We start from the raw sequence: 25,574 nt of genomic DNA on the forward strand, positions 1-25,574 counted from the left end.
CTGCAGAAAGGTGGCAATGTTTGAAAACAGCTGTTTAACTGTATTCCCTGGATCAAAGATTTATGAGAAGTTAAATACCAAAGTACAGATCTGGCTACAGAGAACAACATGCCAATTCCACTGCCTCTTACTGACTCCACAAAGCTGTTCACACAAAACCTACTACATTTATTAAAATGCTTTGTAGGCAAACACAGTTCCAAGCACAGCAGACTGGCTGTGACCGAAGAAATCAGCTCAGTTTGTGCTAAGGACCCTTAACTCACAGTTCACAGGCTAGCAGTCCTTGCAAGCAGCCATCTCAGGGCTCCTTCTTCCAGCTACTGCAACACATGAGAAATATCCAGTTACTGACAGAAATGACGCTCCCCTATTAATGCACCAAGGCAGCTTTTAGAGACATTAATTGTAATCCCCTGGTAACAGTCTTAAGTAAAGAGCAAGACCGGCTCATTTTCAGTGCCTTGCTTTACAGCATTATTTTGGCATACAGGTAACAGAGAGATGTTTTTGTTTTAAAAACTTTGTACTTTTGTCAGAGTATCCACATATTTTGTTGAATGCAGGTCAATTCACTGTTTTGGTGAATTGGCCAAAATGGAAGAGTTGTTCATAAAAATTAAACCAAAATTATAATTGGAAGAATACGGCTTCAAACCCTGACAAGGCTGTCATATGTAACTTCTAAAAAGAAAATGATTTGATAAAGTAACCATAAAAACACTTTGTGATGACATGCTCAGGTATTTTCCAACATTCTGCAAAGACTGGAAGTTACCTTTTTGGCTTTACATAGTAAAAGTTGGGCACATGAACTTTTCTGATAATCAAGCACGTATTTCAATACACACACTTTGTGAATGCCTTTTCTAGCAATACCTTGTAGCAATGACATTGTTTGTATTATGGCAACATTAAGAATTCCTACTTAAGGTGCAAAGACTCATTTTTCATCCATTTTTTTTACTTTACTAGCAGCACAAAACATTAAGAAAAAGAGATAGGCAATATAGGCTATGACTGTGAAAAAGATAAATCCATTTAAAAATTCAGTAATTTGGAAAGCTTACTTAAAATAGAACTTCCTCAATTCCCACAGAAAAGGACAAACAGGATTTTTTCACTGCAACATGGAAAGCAGATCTTGTTTCTCCTCCAGAGAAGATAAACTGGTTGTTTATAGAGTGAATAGCTCAGTCCAATGGAAACTAGATCTAGGGTAGACAGAACTGAAGGTCAAGCAACAGTGAGCTTGGAAGACAGCAATGTCTATTTTGAAGTATGAATAAATTAAAGCTCCTGCTATGTTCACATATAGGAGCAAAGTAACTATATGTAATTTTTCAACTATATTTATTGAAATTGTAACAAGTTATATTCAAAGCTACTTTCACAACTTACAAGTTCTGCATCCCTAAATACAGGAAAAAAAAAACAGAGGAGATATTCTTTTAAATAAATTTGCATCAACAAATTTCTAAGAAAAATATTGTTCCACTCATTCTTGCATTGATTTAAAACAACAAAAGAAAGCCCTTTTCGTTGTTAAAAGGGAGCTACTGACTGATCATACTCTTCCAGGTTTTATTCATACCAATTTAAGCAATGTGACAGAAGATCAAAAAAACTTGGAGTTATGTAGCTCAGAAATTTATTGAATATTTGGTCAGATACATTCTGTATAGAACTGTTCAACCTGTTTGGTTTTGGTACTCCCAGAAAACATCACTATCAGATGCACTGAGCTGTAATTGCCAATTTGGAATTGTTACGTAAGAAAATGGTAAGCATGGGGCTGAAGCCTCCCTCTATTCATGAGATGTGAGTCTTGAATATGACTAGGCACCCTCCTTTTGAAGGATTCTATTTGTGTAAGTTGCTGCATCAAATGTTACTTAGGAGAGGCTTCCATGTATTGGTCTTTTTAAAACAGTAACACACTTCAAGTATTTGCATTTGAAGTTTTCAATACTGGAAACATTTAGTCCAGAGTTTGCAATGGGGTCTCTAATCTTTCACACGCTCTGCCTTCTAAATAATCCCAGAATATTTAGTCTTCAGTTTTGGCTTCCATTTCCTCAGCATCATCATCACCATCCACTTCAGCATTTTCCCTCTCCAGTCTTTCCAACTGTCTTGCAAGCTCAGTTTCATCTGTATCAGTAACCACCTTAGGCTGAAAAAAAACAACAAAACACACAACACATGATGAACAATCATTAAAAAACACCTTCTTCAGTCTACAAATAAATATGAAAATAAAGTCATGGTTGGTGGCTCTGATCCTAAGGAGAAATATATTGAAATAAATCCAATAGTGATGCAGTGAAACCTAGGAAAATTAGAATTTCTGGCCATCTATTTAATGAATACTGAAAATTATGCCTTTTTTTTTCGTTTCTCAATATCTCTTGCTAAGATTTCTCTTAGCACTACTGATCTTGCTCTGTTTATAAAATGTTGTGAGGAAAAAATAAATCAGATTTCAGAATGCAAAGTGTTCTCACCTCCATCTGCACATTAAAGACTCCTCTCTTCTCCTCAATTTTTTCTTTAATGACAGCCATGGCCTGATTCAGCACAGAGAGTCCTTCGGTTCTCTCCAGGGTTGTTGTAGTCATCACATATCGAGGAGGGGCTATCAGATTAATCTATCACATTGCAGGGTGGAAAAAACAAAACCAAAAAATAACAAAAAAACTATACTCAGTAACAAAAAAGAAATGTTTTTCCATTAGAAAAGTTATTTCTAGAAGTACAAATAACATGGAATGAAATAACACACAAGAAAGCACACAGGCTGTCTGATTTATGGTCTCAAAACCAATTATTTTTACAGAGTATGCTCTTATAGACAGGTATTGTTAAACAGAGAGAATACTCACCTTGCAGGTAAGTAAAGCAGCCTACCACAATTTTTCAAACAATTAAAAAACTGCAACAACCAATAGATATTTTTATTTTTTATTTTTAAGATGACTGGATGAATGAACTTTTTCTTTTGAAGAAAACACTCTAAGAAACTCTTTCAAAGAAGGAAGTACTTTCCAGTTTTCTGAAAACACTTATTCAGTAATGTGTTCGATATCCTTAAGTGGTTGGGGCAGAAAATTTAGACCTGGGTATAGTAGGCTTTCTACCAACACTCAAACATGTGTGGACAAAGTATTCCTTTTCTTACACAGTCTTATCTCTGAAAATAAAAATGTTTGCCCTCTACCTGCTATAAGGCTGTATAAAGGAACAGCAAGTATTTAGTATGCAAATACTGAACCTTAGTTAATTGAAGAGAACAAATACAGCTTCTTGAACTTGGAAAGCCACAGCAACAACTGGGACCACATAGTTGCAGGAAAGTGTCCCGTGTGTGCGACAGGAAAACCAGAAAGCACATACATTGTCCCTACATAGTTCCTCAGCCTCACTTATGCAACTGTGACAACTGAAAGGTATTATCGAGGACATCAGACAACTTTGCTATTGATTTCATAGTTAAGACAAATACTTACTTTAATGGGCATGGTCTCTGTGGAACAATTCAAGCCTGCTCTCAAAGCCTCCTTTACTGCATCTATGCCTTCATAACCATAACAGGCAACTTCAATATCTAAGACAGATGAATACAAACAATAAAATTTCGAAGTTATCAAAAGTTGTAGAATGTTTAAAGATTTTTTAAGTTAAGCTTTATTAAAAACTTTTTAGCAACCAATGTTTATTCACAATGAGATCCTCAGTACCTTCCAAAACTGAGGAAACATTCCAATTTCTTGGCTTGTAAGCTGATCACTGACTATCTGTTTAATGGCAAGCATGCTTTTAGGCTGCTTGGTTACCTGTACAACCAGCTTTACAGTCTTCTAGTGAGTCTAGTGTGCTTTTTCTGACCACTAACAGAGCTAGTAGGAGACAAACCAGCTCATAAACTTCATGAATACATGAGACATATGCTAATATATCTATCTGAGAGGTTTACAAACGATCAGCTAGAAATACACCCACAGCAAAATCATAATTATTCTCACTTGTTCATGGACAAGGAGAGGACATACGACCTAGCCATGCTGACAGTGATCAATCATCCTGTTAGAGAACCAAAGAATTTAACACTTTGAATAATAAGAATATTGTGGATTCAGTAATACCTATAAAATATTTAAATTCATTGTATGCCAGTGGACTAACTGCATTGTATTCTAGTGACTAACTGCATTATATATCAGGACAACTAACTTGTGTCCCAAGGAACCTGCAGCTGGGGGGTTGGAAGAGTGCAGTGGGAAAGCCAAACCACCTTGGAATTTGAGATAGGACCATCAGGCATTCTGCAAGCACTAACATATCTTAACACTGGAAGAGCAGTTTCACCCAAACATCAGCACCACAAACCCCCACTTTTAAATGAGTTTAAAGTTTACAAGATACACTCGACTTGTCAAGTCTATTCAATGAACATCTGGAGAGAACTTACCAGCTCGGATTTTGACTGCTTGTGGTGTCAGACGCCTGTTAATATTGTCAATCAATACACGCCTCTCTTCCTCTGTCAGATCCAGGCTATCCAGGATTGCTGGGTCTCTGAGCCAAGCAAAGAAATGGTACAGAACTTACACTGAAGTGGGATATGACACAACATCAACTTCTGGTATTATTTCAATATTCTTAGCATAATCATAAAGCTCTACTAGGCAAAGAAAAGAAAACAAGCAAATTTTTTAAGAGTCCATTGAAACACTGGAAGAAAATAAACACATCTATTTACAAAGTATTTTCTAATGGAAGCACTTAACAACTAAGCAGATAAATAGTTTACTCAGTCTGCTCCTAGATGAAAAAGTCTTAATTCAACTAATTTTTCCCCTCTTTCCTTTTTTTCTGAGGAGCCAGCTAACCAAACAAAAAATAGGAAAGATTTCTGCCCAGTTTCGTTTGTAAATTATATATAGAGTGACAAATATATCTAGTTGCTTGGCATTTATCTTTCCTACAATATGAAAATAAACCTGTATTGTATGAAACAAAATTCATAATGAATCTGAGGTGTTTGAGTTATTCTAGCATTTCATATGAATCAAGATGTTTTATCTCTGTTACATCTTACTTGCATGACCTTCAGTAGGCATTCAAAAATAGCTTCCGGACATTGAGTTCTTAATCATTAAAGTGTAAATCTACTTTAAAATTTTACAACAGGTACCTGCTGCATGACACCTCAAAACATTCATTCTCAGCACTCAGAAAGAAATACCAAGTCAAGCTCTTAAAGGGCACACTAGGCCGCCAGTTAGCATTTCAGCAAAGGTAGAAAGGCAGCAGTATCCACACTCTTCCGTTCCACATTAAAGCTTTATGTAGGTGCAAAACAGGAAAAAAAAAAAATACAACCTATTGGAAATCTGAAGGTATTACTGATGGAAAGATGCTTTGAAAAGAGACAGCTTCAGAGATTTATGCTCCAACATGAGTAACAGATGAGCAGCAGCACACCGAATGTGTTCAGGAGTTTTTAGTTTTTTTAGTTTTTGATTTTGAGAGAGTCTTAAACAGTTAGTGTAATTGGTGTTTTTTTGGCTTTCTGGCATATAGGTGTTAAAATATTCATCAGTTACAGGATGACCCGGAAATCCTCCTGCAGCAATGTGCCCAGATTGGTCCTTCACCGGTAAACTTGCAATTATTAGAAAGGCATTGTTATTCTACGAGCGCATTCCATCTATATGAAGACAGAACAAGTTGTCTCTTCCCAAAACTACAGAAACAGTTCTGAGCTAATCAATCAAAAATACTGCCAAGTGCCCTGCTTCTTAAAATCAGTATAATTTTCTAGAATCTTATCACTGCCAACTAGCATTAAATGAAAGTTTATTTCTCGTAGGTTTATGTGCTACAAGAGTAAAATTGGAAATGTTTATTCAGAAACCTATTCTTGAATTGCCAATTTCATGATACTTAATTTAAATGGAAACCAAATAGCTTAATTAATTCTGAAAGCAAATTGAAATGCCAGACCTCATAAAAACCAAAGAACTATCCATCTTGGTGCACACTCCATAAGATTCACAACTTGAACTCTGTCTTTACATAATTCCATTTCTAAACTCATCATCCCATTTTCATTCTTTAAGATTGAAAGTGTAGAAAAGCAACAAGCCAGCTTGCTATATTAAAAAAAATAAAAATAATGCCTGTGGCAGTGGAAGAGCGAGTGTCAGCTGTGAGTTCAAATTTCTTCAGACACAGCTAGATATGAGTGAAAATATCTGCTTTGGACTAAGAAGAGGCAAATTCTGACAGAGAAGCCAAGATTAGTGCTGCTTCTATTAGTAATGCCACAGGCTCAGCTGCAGCAATATAAATCTCCTCAGTGTTTGTATTGAGTCACCATCCCTGGAGGTCTTTAAAAGACGTTTAGATGTAGAGCATAGTGATATGGTTTAGTGGAGGACTTCTTAGTGTTAGGTCAGAGGTTGGACTCGATGATCTTGAGGTCTCTTCCAACCTAGAAATTCTGTGATATTCAAGTTTCTCTTAAAAATATTATTCACTGAGTTCCTCAGTATTCTTCCTCAACAAATTCAGTTAGTACTTTTAAAAAACTGACATATGCAGAATGGTGTATTCAAAGGTGGATAAAGACACATCAGCTCTGAGTCTTCTTTTTCAAGAGCACTGGGAACTTGAGTAAAGTAGTGACAGAAAAACCTACAATTCACAACTGGAAGGCTGATGTCACAATGCATTAGGTTAACTAATGACTCTTAAAAAAAAAAAAAGAAAAAAGTGGATATATTTGAGAAAATACTTCTTTGCAATTATGAAATAAACCCATAGAAACAGAAAAGATGTTCTTACGAGACTGCATGCTTGAATGCATCATAAGCACCATATCCAGGTCTTTTGTACTTGTCATCAAATACCCAGGCAGTTCTCTGGAACAGACTCTCAAGCTGCTCATCCTTAGTGTACTCCAATACCTCAGCAACATGGCGAAGAATGCTGTAAACCTTGAACACAAATGGGGTGTTATCAGACATATTATCTTATGTCTGTGCACTTTGTTTGCTCAGAAAAGAAGACACCACAACACAGTGACTGAATAAAGCAAAGCAACTTACAGTCTTTGATTTTGTGAATTTGTCTTCACATTTGATTGCCTCCTCTGGAGAAACTCTTCGTTTTGACAAGTCAATATAACCTACCAGGGAAAATAAATTTTCAAAGTGTCAGGCATAGTGCAAACCAAGTCTAACTGCTTCAAGAAAAAAGCATAACAAGCAAACAATCTGGCTCAGGATTTGCCCCTTGTCTACACTATCAGTTGCTAAGGAAAGTAACAAAACTAAACCTCAATGAATTTGATCAAATTGTGATCGAAATTTGCTTTTTGTTATTCTGCTATTCATTATTTAATCTGAAGGTTAACTTTAGTTTTAGAAGTATTCTAGAAAAATGTGATCTATTTGACAGCCAAGGCTCAGGACTTAAGGCACAGGATGGAACGTGAGCATTAAATTTTCACCACTACATCAGATGACCCCTCTCTTCAGTCAGGACCTAAGAAATCTGCATAGATATCAGAGAATTCCACTTCCCTATGGTTTGTTGACCAACAGTCAGCTGGTGAGGACCCAGTTAAGCAAATCTTTGTGATTGACCTCCATTAGCCTGATTACCAGAAAAATTATTGTAAACATCAGATGGCAGGATGATGGTTTATTTTGCTTAAGTGTCTTAAATAAAGAACCCCTGGAAAAATCTATGAATGGCTAAGCCACCCAGTTAATCTGCATTTCTCTTTATGACTTCAATCTTGACATAACCCATAATATCCCCAAATACCTTTCTCTTTGTCAACTCTTATGACCACGACACACTCGTTCCTTCCAATGCGGATGAGTTTGTTTATGGAACGAATACGTCTTCTGGACAGCTCGCTGAGCAGGATCATGCCTTCAATGTTGTTGTACTCTAGCAGGCTGACGTAAGCCCCCATTTCAGCGATGGACCGGACATTGACCATCACGACATCTTCCACCTCTGGAAATTTATGCTGGTAGAATCTACAGCTTAGTACTGGCATTCTGGAATTTGAACAGAAAACAAGGAAAAAAAAAAAACAAGGATGACTTATTTCGCAGTACATCACTGACGTCTCCTACAAGCATGGTAAAAAAGCAGCAGGGACTAGAGATAGAGAGGAACACTGATACTAGAAACTGACGATTAGGATAAGGCTTGTGCAATGTGTAGTTAGGTTTTAACAGATAATAAGCAATAGACTGATTAGTACTTCAAAATTGCCACATTTTTAAATGATGTTCACTTTTTGCATGAAAGAAGAAAAAGCTTGCTAGCCCAACTTTATTGCCCGTTCCAACTGTCATGCTGCCCATACACAGTGCACCACACAGGAGAGGCCTCAAGTGGTGGAAAGAAGGCACTGCACTCTTCACTGTCATCTAAATCCATTAGGCCTCGTGAAGTTTTAAGTCAGAAACCAGATTTCAACAACAGAAGGACACAGGAGAGAAGCTTGCAGTGCCAACAGAGGTATTTGTATGCACAGCAATAGACAGCATGTGAACGGCTGAGAAAGTACGAGGTAGAGTGACGCTGCTCTGCTACTGCTAGAGGTGGCAGAAGGGCCGCCTGTCGGCACTGAAAGGAAGTAAAGGCAACAGCCAGAAGATGATGGAATGGGCCTGATGTGAGTGAAGCACTAAACAGAAAACAGACCCCTAAAAATAACTTTAAAAAAGCCTAACATACAGGTAGCCAGGATGAAATATACATGTATATATAAAACAAGATTCCTTCATCACCGATTCAAAAAAGGTACGAGGCTCATGTTTAATAACCATGTGGTGACACGATGGGACGCTCACACTGCCTCCCTCTCCTGATGGCAGCGATCCACGCACTCACCACTAATGGCGAGGCTGGGCTCGGGGCTTTTGTCTACGCCTGGCAGCTTCATGCACGAGTTTAAGAACATTTTAGGAGCAGGAGCCCACAAGATTGAGCCGAATGCACTGGCCCTTCAGTTCAGCTGCCGTTTCAGAGTGGGGCTCCTGCTCTCCACAGCGGCGCTGGGGCTGTTTAGCTGTTTGGGGCTGCACAGAGAGCAGGACGGTACCGCCAAGCGCTGCTGAGCGTGGCCACACAACGCAGAGGGCCGTGCCTGCCCTCGCTCCCATTTCACCTTTCAGGAAAGGGCTACAAAGGAGTAACGCAATCACGAAGACGATGAACTTTTCGTGCCATTTCACACAACCCGCAGCGTTACAGCCCACATTCCTCGGCCACCGAGCGCGATCGCAGCCCCGGCCCGGTGAGGCAGGCCGCACGCTCCACGCCAGCCCCGGGGCAGCTGCGGGGCGGCGCCGCTCCCCCGCTCCCTCCCTCCGCCGCTCCCTCCCGGCCTGCGCCCAAGCGGCCGGGCCCTTCCCCAGCCCCGCTGGGGGCCGAGCCCCCTCCCGACCGCGCGGCGCCCGCCCCGGCCGCTACCTGCCGGCTGCCGCGGGTCCCCCTCCACGCTCTCCGCTCCAGCGCCGCCGCTCAGCGCGCAGCCTCCGGCCCGCCCCGGCGCCGGGCGGGGAGCCGCGGCCGCCCCTCGCTGCAGCGCCCCCGCAGGCGGCCGCCGGCGGCACCCGCAGCGGCAGCGCCCGCCCTCGGCCGGCGGCCGCGTCACGGGGCGGCCGCGGCGGGGAGAGGCGAGAGGCGGAGCGGGGCCGCTCGCCGCCGGCGCCGCCACCATGTCGGGCAAGGATCGCATCGAGATCTTCCCGTCGCGGATGTGAGTGGCACGGCGGGGCCGGGGCCGGGGCGGGCGGGCAGCGCCGGGGACCCTCCGTGCTTCGGGGTGAAAGGCGCCGTGGGGCCGCGGCTGGGTCCCCCCCCCGGTGCTGTCCCTCCTCCGGCGGCTCGCAGTTAGCCGTCAGCCATCTGAGGGCTGCCGCGGCATCCAGAGCCTCGGCATAAGCAGCTTCCAGGGTGCTGTGTGTGTGTGTGGGGGGGGGCTGTCACCGCCGCACCATCGGGCAAGCCGCGATTTAAAAATAGAACACGAATATAAGCAAAAACGCGCCGTCAGACCGTACCTTCCCTCCACTGCTTAATTGATGTCGTATAAGACGATGGCCATAAAGATATTTTTTTTTTTAAAAAAAAAGGAAGTGCAGTGAGCGGACAGTCGAGTAATTTTCCAGGTTGTGACAGCAAACCGCTCGTCATGCAGTCAGATGTCTCCTGACCAGGCTTAAGAAAGCTGCCAACATGGGAATGAACACGAACATTTAACATTGATAAAGCATTAAAAATGCCGTTTTAATAGCGCTGTTCCTCTTCGGGGCTCTTCAGGACAGAAAGACTTTGCCTTGGGGTGAAAGGCCGTTTCAAATCTTCTAGCGTAAAATTAGGCTGATGACTGGATATGATCTGTATAGGAAGATGTCTTGCAGGATAGAAAACCTCAAACGTAAAATAACAACTATTATTTCCTCATGAATGAGCTCAGGCCACACAAAACAACAGCTTACATAGAAATATTAATATATTATATGGTAAAGGTTCTGTTTTGAACCTCAGCTCAGAAATAAATGGCTGCATGTACTAAGTCACCTGGTCGCCAGCTCTTCAATAGCGCTCTCGTCATGCCATTTACGTGTCCCAGGAGGAGGCACCTCAACCACTTCTGAAAGATATCTGTTTTTGTGGGCTGACAGATCATTGTGGCAAGGAGGTAGTGAGGAACAAAGATTTGATATTTATGAGCCCTGTTTCAAATGAGGTAATAGAGTAATAATGTGGCAGATATTTTGATAGGATGTGAGCTAGGATGTTAAAGATGGCCTGCTTCTAGAACAAATTTTTTGTTAACTGATGGAACCGAGTTTTACAAGGTTTTTGGTCTTGTTCTCTTTTGCTCGTGTGACCCTTCTCTGGGCTCGATATGATCGCTCACAGAAGCTGCTCAGTCTCCTTGACAGTAAACAGGACTTTGTTTAGTGCACTCACAGGGCCTGTGAAATCTTGCTTGAACTAGAAAGTGAGCCAGTCTCGGTCAGGTAGTGAACAGGGTGAGAAGGTAGCTCAAGGTGGGAACAGTCACCTACTTGCTGTGAAAATTAAGGTGCCCTGTTGTTCTTTGACTTTTTTTTTTATTATTATTTTTATTTATTTTTATTTTTATTGTGAATATTCAGAAAGTATATGTGCTTCTCAGTTATAACAATCTTGTAGGCGTTAATGAAGCTATTCTTACAACATGTCAGTAGAGTGGGGAAGTAACTGTGTCCACTTCACAGGCAGAATTTTCATTATACTTACATTTTCCAAGGTCAGAGAGGAAGCGTATAGGCTTCTCTTTACAGACCTGAATGTCATCCTTTATGCACACTAACTATGTATACAAAGCAGTAGCTTAAGTTAGCACAGTGGATATTGTAGTATAGCTACTGAAATTTTAGTTAAAAAGATTCATCAAATTAAAATGTATGTGACAACAGAGAGGGAAGCAAAGTTTGGATCCTTTCTGAGTTCCCAGTTCTGCACTAGAAACCTGGAAGTTTGCTACTGGAAATAAATAAAAGAATAAATAAAATTCTATCCTGAATTGTCTCTGCTGTTTTACCACGTTGATGTTTCTCCATTGCTTCATACTTTCTGTCATGTCCACATCAGAAAATCATGTGTAATTTTTTTCCTAATCCCTTTGGATGATGCAGGACATTTTTATTTCTTCCTCTGTTTAACAGGGCTCAGACCATCATGAAGGCTCGTTTGAAAGGAGCCCAAACAGGTCGTAACCTATTGAAGAAAAAATCTGATGCTTTGACGCTTCGATTCAGGCAGATCCTTAAGAAAATTATTGAGGTAGGTAAATTAGATTTTTTTTGTCTCTCTTTATTTGAAATCTGTTCGTCAGTTGTGCATTCCCATTTTGCTAACTTCATTAGGTAGGCTGGAATGTAGGACAACATTGTAGATAACCCGTTCTTTACAAGTGAGGCTTTCAAGGACAGGTGAGCAGAACTTCGTTTTCCTGGCTGCAGTGGTACAGGAAGTTTATAAGAGTTAATATTCTTCACTTCTTTCCAACCAGGCCTCGGCTGTGGTTCCCTACCATCTCTCCTACATTACAGGAAATTTGCTCTGATGGTGTCAAATACATTATGAGTGGATCTAACATGTTCTGTAGCATTATTTTTATTGCTTTATCTGGCCTGAGAGGATACTGCACATCTATAATGTTTTTGGCATCACTAGGCACACTAGGAAGCAGAGACAAGAAATTTTGTCCAGATGGACATTGTTCCTTTATGAAGAAACATCAAGTTCTGCTTCTTTCTTTGTAACATGACTGACAAATCCAAGATATTCAGCAGAGCCTGATATAGCTTGTTCTCTGCTACCATACTAGACAGGTTTTAGTTGTACTGTTTTGGCTGGAACTGCTATGATGCCTATGGTTAGCAGTAGTGTTTTGGTGTAGACAAGCTCTTGGCACTCTGTACCTAGTTGTCTACAGAGTGACTAAGACACTAAGGCTCTTACTTCTCAGTAGCATGGTTTTTTGCTTCAAGGCCTTGAAATGTGTAAAAATGGGAAAAAATAGAGTAGGAGGAGAGAGCAGCTTCACAAAGTTACATACACCTGTACGCTGAAAAACAACTTCAGATGTCTCATAGTATCCAGTACAGTATCAGGTAAAAGTGATTTCCTGCTGGAACACTTTGTTGTTGCAATTTAACCCCCATGTAGTAGAATTTTATGACTATTGAGACAGATGAATCTTTTGCAGTTTCTTTGGTTCTTACACTGGGTGAGTGAAATAGCTGAAGTATTTCTTTTTTAAACAGTCACCTGGGAATTACGATATGCAATTTGCAGTTTGAGAGTAAGATAGAGATATCGGATTTTCTCTTTCTTACTCTCTTAAATTTCTCATTGTTTTCTTTACGCTGTTAGTTATTCATCCTGGGAAAAAAATAATATACCTTATATTTGCTGCTTCTTTTTTTTTAACAGACTAAGTTGCTGATGGGTGAGGTGATGAGAGAAGCTGCATTTTCACTCGCTGAGGCAAAGTTTACAGCAGGAGATTTCAGGTGAGGATTGCTGATCTTATGTGTATCCTACCCATGGGAAAATGTGATCAACAAACTGTTGATTTCTCTTCTGGAAATAAGTAAAATTCTTAAGCACACTTCTTAAAAAAAGGCAGTGGGCAAGGCAGGACAAGATGAACTGAATTCCATTAAGTAAAGGTGAGAGACATCACTGCAGGAGAGAGAGAATGTGTGATGAAAATGTATAAAAAAGCTGAAAAATTAACAGAATTTACATATTGTGCACAGATCCTTGATTTGAGAAGTTGTTTTTTGCAGCTTGGAAGCTAAAACACAGGTATACAAGACTCTATATCAGAGTGCTGGATTATGTATTATTTTGATTTTTGTTGTAGACTTGAAGACAGGATCCAGTATGTGTTATTTTTTCCAGTAAGTTGTTGGGAGATTCTACTCAATGTTTTAGCGCCCTGTCTTATGACCTCTTGCCTCACTAGGGTTATTGAGGGCTGTATGCGAGAGGGGAGATAGAGCTTTTTCCTCTAGTGGGTTATTTTTAATTGCATTTTAATAAATTACAATTCTAACTAGGCTGTTGGTGTACTTCATCCAAATGTAGCTCTTGTAGTGTTAATGATTCAGCTGATGGTACCACCAGTTAATGGGGAAGAGCTAAGTGATCAGACGCATTAGTAACCTGTGTGCTGCTAGAGGTGCACAGCATCCATGAAAGCCTTTTTACTCTCATTTGGATGTGGTACTGTTTCCTGTTTTAACCAGGCACGGTGTTTAGGTATAAACAATAGTTAGATTCCACCCTGTAAGTAAATTGTACTTCAGTGGAAGAGTTGGCTACAGTGACCTGTTCTTGGAGGACCTTAAGACACTTTAGAATCCTTCAAGATGAATTGTACAAGCTTAAGTTTGTTAACACAGAAAGAGCTAGTGGGTAAACAAACTCATTTACTGTTCTGAAAGAACAAATAAATATGAACTCATAAAAATGAACAGTGTTGTGGCCTTGGTCTACATTAAAGCCTTGAGATTCCTTTGCTTTTAGTGGGAAGAGAATTGCACAGGTTGATTAGACTCAACATTATTGAAATATTTTAAAGTCATTTACCAGATAACTGGCCAATTTTTAGATATGCTTTGTATACTTAGTCTAAAACATTTCCAGAGTTACATTTCAGAGTCTGTTTCTTTTACATTTCCAGATATTGCTGCAAAATCGTTTCTTTGAAAGCTTCTGTGTTAGCTTTGAAGACTGTGCAATTAAATGCACAGAGTAGTGAACAAAAAATAATTTCCAAATCATTACAGCTATTTGATAACTACTTCATCTTGCCTGTAATGATGAATTAATGAACGACTTCAGTGTTCATGATTAAGATGTATGTTTTCTTCCTTACAGTACCACTGTGATCCAAAATGTGAACAAAGCTCAAGTCAAGATCAGAGCTAAGAAGGACAATGTAGCAGGTGACTCTTCTCTTGACTATGGGTATTTCAACTTTCAAGGGAATCATGGGAGGTGACTGAAATATGCAGGAGTGTTTCCAAACACCATCTCCTCTTATTTCTCTTATTAATCTAACAGTAGGAACATTTCTAATTTACTAAAATTTTTCAGATACATATTTTTTATGTTTAATCATTTACCTCTCGTAAGATGAAACAAGTGTATGTAAACTGTTGTCCAATTTCTAGATCTTCAAATAAAGCATAATTTCCGCTACTGAAAGTAAATGACAAAACCAGGAAATTAAGTATCAGAATTAAATAAATTTTAAGAAGTTAAATATCAGTGATTGTCTGTGAAGAAAACAGGAAAGAACAATCAAGATTGAATGCTGAAAACATTCCTTAAGCATGGGGAATATATTGCTAAGTGGTAACATACTAAAATTGAGTACTGAATAAAATGGAATACTTCTCTGAATTTTTCATGTGTTTAGCTCTCCATGATCTCAATATCATTTCTAAGTTCCATATTAAAGTGGAAGAATCAGCATGATTAAGTCTTTCCAAGCTACATGGGGAGATTTTGGAAACAAAGCTTCTGAGCTTATGGAATTTATTAGAAGCAAATGGGGTAAAAATGAGTTGTAATTAAAAAATATATATGTATATATATATAAAACCTTATGTCTCTTACACACATACTTGCTCACTTCTGCCAGGTGTAACCTTGCCAGTTTTTGAGCACTATCAGGAAGGAGGGGACAGTAAGTACAAAACAAATGCTTTCTATCATACATGTACTTGTGCTAATAGAAAAATACTTGCCATACTTTGCTGATAAGTCCGTTTACATCACAGGCACAGGAATATGTATTTCCTCTGTCTTTTGCTGTTTACAAAGCTATTTTTGCTTTGTCCTGTTCCTCTAATATGGAGAGATTATTAAGGGGTCATAGTGGATTTTAATTTTCTAAATCGTTGAATTTTTTAAACCAGGAGAAGGCTTGTTTACCAGGTTTCTGAGACTAGTAGATCTTATTGTAGACATGCGCAGCAATGATTTGTAGTAGCACAAACCATTATAATGATTGATTTGCTAATGGGCAAAGACTTTAGCTTATCACTTTCTGAGCCGTCTGTATCTGTGTAGTTCATGAAGTACTAATTTTTATCTAGAAAGAAAACACTACGGTAGTATTAGCAACAAATTTCACGTTTTCTTTTTTTCAGGCTATGAGCTGACTGGCTTGGCCAGAGGTGGAGAACAGCTGGCTAAGCTGAAGAGAAACTATGCAAAGGCTGTGGAGCTGCTTGTGGAACTGGCGTCCTTACAGGTTGATGGGAGAAAAAAATGGCTGGGGAGTGGGGAGGAGTCTTTAGTTTCTCCCTGTTCTGAAATTAAAAGTAACAGTCTCAGTGCTTGTAGCTGAGTACTTTCAGCTGTAACATATCTTTCATCCCAGTGCTCCACAAAGTTGCAATCCTTTTTCAGCCATAAAACACAGTTATACTACCACTTCATAGAACTCTACAATGCTATGAAGAAACTTTGTTGAGTTGCTATGTGGTGTAGTTGGTATGTGAAACCGCTAGTATGCAGTGTTCAGATGTAGTCTGGTACTGGTAAGAACACCAACGTTAGCAGAAACGATTCTGCTTCCATCAAGTGAGCAGCTTTGGCTTATAAGTGCTATTTGGTTTTGGGGTGTAAAATATATTGAAATGCCTAGTTTGTCTTGTTATGCCTTACTTATTCCTGTTCCACAGACATCCTTTATTACTTTGGATGAAGCCATCAAAATAACAAACAGACGTGTGAATGCAATTGAACATGGTGAGCATTTTCCTGTTTGGGATGCATAATAATTCTGTGTCTCCATGCAAGACAGGGAGCTGGGTCCTGGAAGCTACTCTTTTGACTGATTTCATTAGTAGGATTTCAAACCAGTTCAAGAATGTTTGAGAGAGCATTACAACGAAACACACTGCAAATAACAAAAATGAAAAGCCCAGTTCCATTCTGAGTTGCTGATACCTGGAATTTTGCATATTGCATGTATGCAATAACTTACTTCATTAGATGATTCTAAACTATCCTTTTCAGTATATTTTTCTTTATCTGCAGGCCCTATCTGCAGCTTATCCCTTAGAAAATTTGACTGTAGAATTGTTTTCTTCTGCAGCCTTCCAAATGCATTTGGCAGCATTGCTAACAGATTTCTCCTTTGGAAAAGTGGTTCTGGTACATGGCTTTCAGAATTGCTCAGTTGGTGTGTTAAAGCTTTTTCTGATGTCTTGTATCTTCCCTTGTAACAGTATATTTGAGTATTTGTTTTCATGATGGCTTTTTCCAACTGAGATCATAATTCTTTGTGTAAGTCCTATATTGAACAAAAGTTTCTGAAAGAATGTGATGGATGAATATAGTTTTACTTCTAATCTTGCCCATCCTTTGAAGGTTTATTTTTTAACCAGTTCAATGGGGGAAAAAGGACCTTACTAAAAGGCCAAGAATCAGTGCTTTCAATTCCATTGCATATCTTTCAGAAGAATGTATTATCAGAGATTCCATGATGTTTGGAGTAATAGTTTAGTCCTGGACTTACTGAAGAAAACAGTTTTGTGTATTTGTCTAATGAAATAGTGTGATTTTCCATCAAAGACAATTCCCCTTGGCCAAAAGAATTACTAGATTTACTTTAAATAACCATCTGTGCACTGTATTATGACAACTTCCTGAGTAATATAGCAGCAGTCCAACAACTTCCTTGTTTATATTTCTTCAGTGATTATTCCTAGGATTGAGCGCACTCTTTCCTACATCATCACAGAACTGGATGAAAGAGAACGAGAGGAATTTTACAGGTAACTATCTGAAACAAGACCAGACTGGTCTCTTTTTCTCAGATAAACCATTCCTCAGAGAGGACTTGGAAAACTGCCAAATCTGGCAGTGAGTGCTGTTAAGCACGACCTGGTTCTTAATGCACATTGAGTTTCCAGAGCTGGGCACTTATAGACCTGCAATTGCTTGTCACGGAGTTACAGATGAATCCCTACCCCTAGGTTGCATATAGCTGTCTCCAGCAGGAACGATGGAATACAGTTCACTGAAGTGTTCTGCTTTAGGGACACCTCTGTCACAGAGGCTGGTGTTCTACACTACGTGAAGTGAAGGTGTCAAACCTGAAATGAATTATAGCTAAGTTGCCTTCATTCAAGAAAAGCAGACTAGTCAGAGTAGTGGTAGAATGCAGTACTTAAAGTAAAAAATGTCATTTAGAGTTTGGGTGAAAAAATGAGTTAATCTGTAGAGATGAATGATTTTGAAGGGTGGCAGCTTGCAAAAAGAGCATTTTGTCACTTATTACAGGACTTTCATTTCCTGGCGAACTTTTCCAGGCAGCTTTATCACAGCCAACTTGTATGACATCTTTGCTGCTAGCCTGTTTCATGAAAACATCACATTGCTTTCACAGATAAACCAAATTTCTCTTCACAGGTTAAAGAAGATCCAGGAAAAGAAAAAGGTACTGAAAGAAAAATCTGAGAAAGAACGGGAGCTGCGAAGGGCTGCTGGTGGTGAACAGGAACCAGCTAATCTCTTAGCAGAAGAGAAGGATGAAGACCTTCTCTTTGAGTAACCTGCTGCAGTTGTTATATTTGGAGCAGGGGACCCAGAATACAGAAGGCCCAGTTGCAGTATAATTTGGGACATGTTGCCTCAATCATACTTAAGTGGCTTCTCAGTTGGTGTATAAGTCTTGAGTTAACTGGGTTGTGGATTTCTCCTGGAAGATTAGAAATCTGGGAACTTGACTGTAGCATAGGAGGAAAATGAGAGATCAGTAAGGTGCTTTATTATCAGTAAAGCCTTCTGTTGTGTGCTCATTCTGTTTCTTCATTTAATAGGAATGATTGTCCATACCTGTTCTTTTTGCACAGTGGCTCTTGATTTGCCTAATCAGATTCCTCTTTAATTGTTACCACTGCAGGCAGAGGAAAATGTGATTTAGGGAGGGAGATGCATGCACTGTTCTTCACTGCTGAAACGTGAATTAACGTGAAAGTTGCTTAAAAGAGGTGTTGGTACAACTGAAGTCAAATATAAGTAACGGCAACTCTAGTTTTCTAACCTATTGATGAAATCCACAGTCTTTATGATTTATTTCTGTTGCATGATTGTTACCACTGGCCTAAAACATCTGTGGTTTTAATTAGAGGTTCTGCCAACTTGTGTATTCTGTGCTAGAAACAAGTAAAAGTTCTAAATGTTAAATATCTGGTGCCTGTCTCCTGCTGCAAGATGATGGTCTTAAAAGCTTGGTAACTGTCATGCTGGTTGTGAGATAACCCTCTCTTCATTCCACACCCCCAGTTTATAATGTATACTGGTCACATCTCCTTTTATCCTGTGTCCAAATTCACTTACTCTTTACCTCTGTAGATAAACAGCCAAGGAGAAGTCACGTCCTCTTGCCACAAACATGCAGAAGCTCTTTTAAACTATCCAGCTCCATGTTGCTTTAAATGCTTTTTGTTGCTTTGTAACAAGTAGGCAGGCAAGCAGGGTTGAATGTACAGTAGTCCATTCTTGTGCTTTCTTGCATTCTAGGCTGATGAGACGAATTTAGGAAAGAGGTGAATAAGCTGTCATATGCAGTAGGCACCATGGCATAGATTTATTGTTAGTAGACTCTTTGACATAAGCACCTTGTTTTAAATATGATCCAGCACTTAACAGCAGATGCAGGGCAAACGCAAGAAAAATTATTTCTGTTAGCACCTTTTAAAAAGTCGTTTTACAATTTTATGGAGCAAAAGGCCTTCTTTCCCTCTTTAGAAGCTGAAAGCAGCACAGCTAAATGAACTTGTACTTCAGCCTAAGATACAGGTTGGTCCAGCTTGAAAGAAAGAGCCCCTTGTTTTTGTGTTGAACTCCCATCAAACCCTCTTACCTCCTAGTCCACCTGTGTTCTGTCAGATACTTTCCTCAACAGGAGTAGCATCATTCAACTGGTTAAAAAAACACACACACAAAAAAACAACCACCCCACCTGCTTTGTTCCTTGTGTCCTGCTTTAGCTAAGTACCAGAAGGAATGTATTCACACATCCTTATTGTAGTGATAGGAAAGAGGATCCTTATGTAACAGATGTTTACTGCCTCAAAGGAAAGAAGTAGAGCCATCCTGAAGAATTGTTTGTACTGTGCTGGCTAAAATCTAGGCCCTCCAGTACCTACAGGGGGCCTACAAGAAAGCTGAAGAGTGACTCTTTGTAGGAGAGTGTAGTGATACGACAAGGGGCAATGGCTTCAAAATACAAAAGGGTAGATTCAGACTAGATATGAGGAAATTCGTTACTCAGAGGGTGGTGAGTCACTGGAGCTGGTTGCCCAGAGAAGCTGTGGATGCCCCATCCCTGGAGGTGTTCAAGGCCAGGCTGGATGGGGCTTTGGGCAACCTGGGCTGGTGGGAGGTGTCCCTGCCCATGGCAGGGGGTTGGAACTGGCTGATCCTTAAGCATTCCTTCCAACCTAAAACATTCTACAATTCTATAAAGTGACGATTTAGTCAACCTTGGAAGATTTTAATTCAGGCTACTAGAGATTAAGATTTACCGAGATGGCTGTACTTGCTGTTTGAACAGCTGTTTTTTTGCACCTTGTTGGACTATCCTTTGTAATAGAATAATTCCTTCTTCTTCTGCAGATGGGAATTTATCATATGGCAGTTTATCATCTTAGCTGGAGTAGAATTCAATTGAAGATGGTTAAAAGTAGTATAAAGTACAAATGAATCCAAAAAACAACGATCAGAAAAAAAAATTAAGTCTGCAACTCACTGACATCTGACAGATGAAATTTTGTGGCTGTCAAATAAGATGACAAGCTTGTCCCTCTGAAAATAGATCACATCAGGACAGCTAAAACTTACTATGTTAACTTCATAAAGTCTCGGAATTTAGCTGAAATTATTTTTTTCGCCCCAAAGTACAAGGATGAAACTGAATTGAGAAGATCAGGCAGCATCAGTAAGAAAGCTACAGTAAGATTGTGGTCTTCTCAGGTCTACAATTTCTCTCTGCAGTCTGTTCCCTTCTGACACCATGCATCCAGTGGGAGAGGTAAGGAGAACATCTAGGGTACTGATGGGTCACAGCATCTTTCACACATCCAGCAAAACAACAGGAAGACGACTTCCAAGATTCACTAGAAGTAGTAAAATTGTACAGTGATTTATTTTAAATCTAGAAATATTTTACATTTTTACATTAGTGTGCAGTTCATGATGTCTCAAAATACAGAGTGCAGATACACATATAAAAGTATGATGTGGGGCTAACCACAGGTCTCAGTAAAGTTACCTTAATTAAGGCATTAAACCCCCACCATATATTTTAAAAAGTCACATATAATTACATTCAAAATTTTATGCAATTCAGCTAACGTTTAATTAAATCTGGACTGGTAAAAATGCAGATACCTTCATTTCAGTCTGACACAGCTCACTACAAAGCCTGTGACAAAGTGTTTCACCACTGAAGTTTGCATATTCTCTTTTACTCTCAAGGGAATTAATACACACTCTTCATTAAAAAAAAAAAAAAAAAAAAAAAAAAAAAAAAGGCAGAATCATTTCTTACACAAGGTAGTTCCAGGTCCAAACTGGTGGCAGATGGAGCACCAGGTCCACTGCTCAGTGGTTATAACTACCATAGCACCTCTTTGTATGGGTATCAGCAAGCAGTGCGTGCCTTGGGAATTAAGAGAGTAGAGCTGAACTTCAATGTTACTTAAGTCTACATTCAAAACTTATTGGTATAAAACCAGCCTCTGTACACCATTTCAGAAAAACTGGGGAGAAGAACATCAAATACATTAACAGTATGATTTACTTTGAAAGACACTGGCTATAAATGCTGAATACAGAAGAGGGTTCAGCAACTGTCTCGAGCTGACTGTGACTGCAAGAATCTGGACAGTACTTACATAGCTGAGCTAGGGTACCCTTAAAGAATACATTTTACTGCTTTCCATCTTCTTGTCCAACTATGAAGCAGTCAATACCAAAAAGGCTAATACTTCTACAATCATCTTTCTTAAAAAAGGGTAGAACTGATATAATATTTTGTCATCTATGAAACACTGTTTATCCAATATACCTGAATGGTGTTGTTTTCAAACAATTTATTAAACCGACAACGTGCCTGCAATGTGAGGCAAAAAGCTATTATCTTGAATATCTAGCCCTCAAACCAACAGCTAGAACACTATTATATTATTTCTATCAGCAAACCGAAGATATTAAAGATTTGAACTTTTTCCGAAGGGTCATTACTTAGCCTCATTAACTGCTTATTGCTTCTCAGCCCTAAATATTAAACCTGCAAATGCTTCCTAACAAGACAGGAATGCACTCTATGCTTTAATTTTTCAATGCACAATGTTAGCTCAGTAACTAGGAAAGTCATCTGAAAATTTCCTTATATTTCCTGTATACTTAGAGTCCTCTATTCAACTATGGGTATGAGCTTGTTCCATTGAAACTTGAAGAAAGAACATATGCAAGACAGTATGGAAAAAATCAACTACTTTTTAATCCTTCAGCAATAGACAGGAGCGAACAACACGTTGACCTAACTCCAGTGTTTTACCTGTAAGAATTCAGAAACACTATGGCTAAAGTTAAGAGAGATTCACATTCAGGGTTCTTTGTGCTACCCAAAACCAAAACAGCTGAGACACTACTACTCAGTCAGCTTCAGCAACAGAACAGCCCTACTGCAGGTGCGTAGCCTTTGTAGTTAAGCCTTCACTGCTCAGAATTTGAGGATGCAGAGATCTTCTCATTGCTTCACCAAACACACTAGGATGCAGACAGACCTTGCCTTTTTGTTCACTTGATTCAAGTTTTTTGTTCTAACAATTACAAATATCCCCCTTTCTTGCATTCTATTCTTGTGACTTCAGTTACCAGTGTTTCACGCATACTTTTACTGCAGTACTGAGCAAATGCAGGACAGCATGTAGGCTAGTGAATTACAATGCTTGTTTGTAACGCAATAGCTACATTCAGCTATTTTAATTCCAGTTAGTTATCCATTAGACCAACAGCCATACCATAAACCACTTGCAGAGATTAAAATACCCACTTATCTTCCAATGTTTAGCACATCAGTCTGTTTTAGCCAGTAACCTGTTATAAAACATGAGAGCTTAAGTTGACTTCCAAGCAGTGTTTTACAACTATATATTTTTCATAAAAATATAACCTCTGCCTTTCTAAATATCTGTAGAGATCTGTGGAGAACAGTGGCTCCAATCAGCTGATGTTTTAAAGAAAATTCCATAAAAATATCAAATCTAAAAGATCAATATAATATTTATCTTTGATTGGACCTAAAATTAATGTGCAGTCAAATCTGATTTTAAAAGTCTGACTAAAAAGATACAAGGATCAAAATATTTACATTATACACATTTTCCAATTACAGTGCTATTTCAAAAGTGGAATGTTTTTTAGAATTAAAATATAAATTCAAACCTCAAAGGGCAGCTCCAGACCAGTGGCATCTTTGTTTTTCAATTTTTTGAAAAGTAGAGATTTGTCATTAATATTAGAATTTTTATGTGTATATTATTTCTCCACCCAAGGATCTGTAGAATTACACTCAAACTACCATCATGTCCCACAAAGTCATTAAGTTAAGTGTTAAATAACATTCATATTTATAACTATGTGACAACATGGACTGTATATACACATACACACACACATACACACTTAAAATCTTTGATTTCCTAAGAGTGACTAGGTAGAAAAATGTGGATTTTTATATAAAAGTTGTTGCTAGAAAAATCTATCTAAAGCTTAGTACTGACAAGGTCTCCATTTCTAGACCACAGAGAAAGAACATTTGGACAATCTTTAGATCAGTTAAATCAGCTCAAGCTGATTAGTACATTTTTTCAATAATAAACTATTCCACTTGCAAAGAATGCAGCCACTGAGGTCTATAGAGCTCACACACTTATTACTAGAACTGAGCAGACCTACATACGATCCCCTTAGAATGATCACTAGATTGAAATCCATTTGTCCCTTGGAATGATTCTCTCTCATCGTAGCCAGGTAGAGGGTACCCACTGGGGCTCTGTGTCAAGTTTGTTTATTAACCGAAGTAACTCTTGATACGCCTTGTCAAGATCAGAATTCACAATTGCTGTGTCGAAATAGTGACCATTGTTTTGTTCCATCTCCCTCGTCTTCTCTATGATTTCTCTCAGCTCTTCTGGCTGCAATCAAAAACAGGGAGTTATTGCATGTATGTACACCTCTCCCCCATAACAAGAGTAGGGAAATATAACAACTCAGGTTTTCTACATAAATTTTCATGGCATCATCAGCTACTTATAGCTAAGTTTATGACTACAATGAACCATGACATATTTTAAAGCCAAAGGTACTCAAGACTATGATTTCTGGCTGGCCACAAGTGGCACTCCAGTACAACTGTCCCAGACTGAAGTAAATGAGGAAGACAAAGCACTGCTCCTTTTATGACGTGCATCTGACTGAGGCTCAAAAAATTAGGTTGCTATGCTTATCATCTCTCCAGAAAAGACTGAAGATTGCAGAGAGAAGGAGGAAACTTATCCATGTAGAGAATATGATTATTTTTAACCCTTACAAAAAAGAAATCCCTGTTTTAAGACTTTGACTAATTCCCTTTTAGGTTTTACATCCATACAATACATGCATCACCCTTGCATCATGTAAGGAGGGCAAAACACAGCTTAGAACAGAGTGAGGAGCAATTCGTGATCAACAGCTGTATCAGGAGTCCTTATGAGTAGATGCAGTTATGCTGTGAGAACTGTTCTTCCTTAGTCTGAGCTACATTATGCTAAATTAACACTCTGTGGGTTGAAAAGTACTACCCACACTATAAGGTAGATTTCAGGTAGAAGGCTAAGTGGAATCTACCAGTTATATACTGCATTATCATAGCAATACGCACTTTGTATCCCATAAACTAGTAAGGGCCTTTTCAGAGATTTCAGACACCTTGGATACATTTGTGGGTTATAATTCCACTCAGCAGAACTAACTTCTCATTTAACAAAATCACCTGAACTGAGGTGATAAGCTGAGATCTCAGAAAACTCAAAACTTGAAAAGTGAGCCTAGAAGATCAAATGTAAAGATTAATTTATCTAAAAAGTTAATACATTTTCAAGTACTTTTCCAAGGCCAGGTAAATTCTGAAAGAAAAAAAAATGCTCCTTAGAGTTCCTCCAAGATTTACTTGAAGACAGAGCAGGATTTCTGTAGTTTTGAAATAAAGGGTCGTATTTTTGTACCAAAATGCAGAGACCAGCACTGTGACCCAGGACAACTGAACTAGCAATGGATCCTCTTACCCCATACCTCTCACATTCAGTTAAGGAAAGCACCCCGTGCCCCCCCCCCCCGAGTACGGTCTGCTTACTGACCTGCAGCAAACAGATCTCTAACTGTACCACTTCCCGTGTACCATCAGTACCATTACCATCTCCCAGTTCCAAAGAAAAAGTATATTAATTTGTTTACCAAAAACAATTCAGATCTGTAAATTAAACAAAGGTTTCAGAAGAGGTGTTAAATGCATTACCTTTGGGTTTTTCCCTTCTTTGGCCAATAAAGCACGCAATCTCTCTTGTGAAGGTGGTGCAACAAATATTATATATGGCTTCAAGTCAGAATTCCGTAGTGTCTTCAATGACTGCAGAAAAAGGATTAATTATTGAACAGCTAACCAATTTCTGCACAATTGACCATAACAGTATTATTACTACCACTCACAGTGTAGTCACCATGGGCTATAAAATTGGTACTCCACCTTTTTTTTTCTTTTTTTTTTTTTTTTTTTTTTTTTAAAAAAAAAACTTTATGGAACCCACACGTTTACTTTTGCTCAAGAATAACTTAAACTGAAGGAATATCTTTCAGTATGCTAAAGCAAAAAAGTCACCTAAATTGAAGCAACTTTCCTT

General features: G+C 39.0%; 3 protein-coding genes across 4 annotated transcripts in view; 1 reads left to right on the forward strand and 2 right to left on the reverse strand.

The window, feature by feature from the left end:
* Nucleotides 1-1,498: 1,498 nt before the first annotated feature.
* Nucleotides 1,499-9,629, reverse strand: EIF2S1 (eukaryotic translation initiation factor 2 subunit alpha). The gene is made up of 8 exons (XM_082761831.1): nt 9,508-9,629; nt 7,840-8,081; nt 7,116-7,195; nt 6,853-7,004; nt 4,472-4,578; nt 3,510-3,607; nt 2,508-2,651; nt 1,499-2,176 (listed from the first exon to the last, which is right to left on the reverse strand). Exons 2-8 carry the CDS (start codon nt 8,078-8,080, stop codon nt 2,051-2,053), a joined length of 948 nt encoding a protein of 315 aa, XP_082617957.1. The 5' UTR covers nt 8,081; nt 9,508-9,629; the 3' UTR covers nt 1,499-2,050.
* A 21-nt stretch (nt 9,630-9,650) lies between these two features.
* Nucleotides 9,651-18,813, forward strand: ATP6V1D (ATPase H+ transporting V1 subunit D). The gene is made up of 9 exons (XM_082761832.1): nt 9,651-9,796; nt 11,757-11,874; nt 13,030-13,109; nt 14,485-14,552; nt 15,254-15,298; nt 15,765-15,868; nt 16,302-16,368; nt 17,321-17,399; nt 18,037-18,813. Exons 1-9 carry the CDS (start codon nt 9,756-9,758, stop codon nt 18,176-18,178), a joined length of 744 nt encoding a protein of 247 aa, XP_082617958.1. The 5' UTR covers nt 9,651-9,755; the 3' UTR covers nt 18,179-18,813.
* Nucleotides 18,814-20,779: 1,966 nt separating this feature from the next.
* Nucleotides 20,780-25,574, reverse strand: part of PALS1 (protein associated with LIN7 1, MAGUK p55 family member) — a 49,630-nt gene continuing 44,835 nt past the window's right edge. For both annotated transcript variants that reach the window (XM_082761828.1, XM_082761829.1), the window contains exons 13-14: nt 25,193-25,303; nt 20,780-23,834 (exon numbers count right to left, since the gene is read on the reverse strand). In XM_082761828.1, the coding sequence (XP_082617954.1) occupies nt 23,658-23,834; nt 25,193-25,303 (288 nt within the window). In that variant the 3' untranslated portion in view covers nt 20,780-23,657. The remainder of the gene's footprint in view (nt 23,835-25,192; nt 25,304-25,574) is intronic.

Source organism: Aythya marila (assembly GCF_965140915.1).
Source record: "Aythya marila genome assembly, chromosome: 5".
Lineage (NCBI taxonomy): Eukaryota > Metazoa > Chordata > Aves > Anseriformes > Anatidae > Aythya > Aythya marila.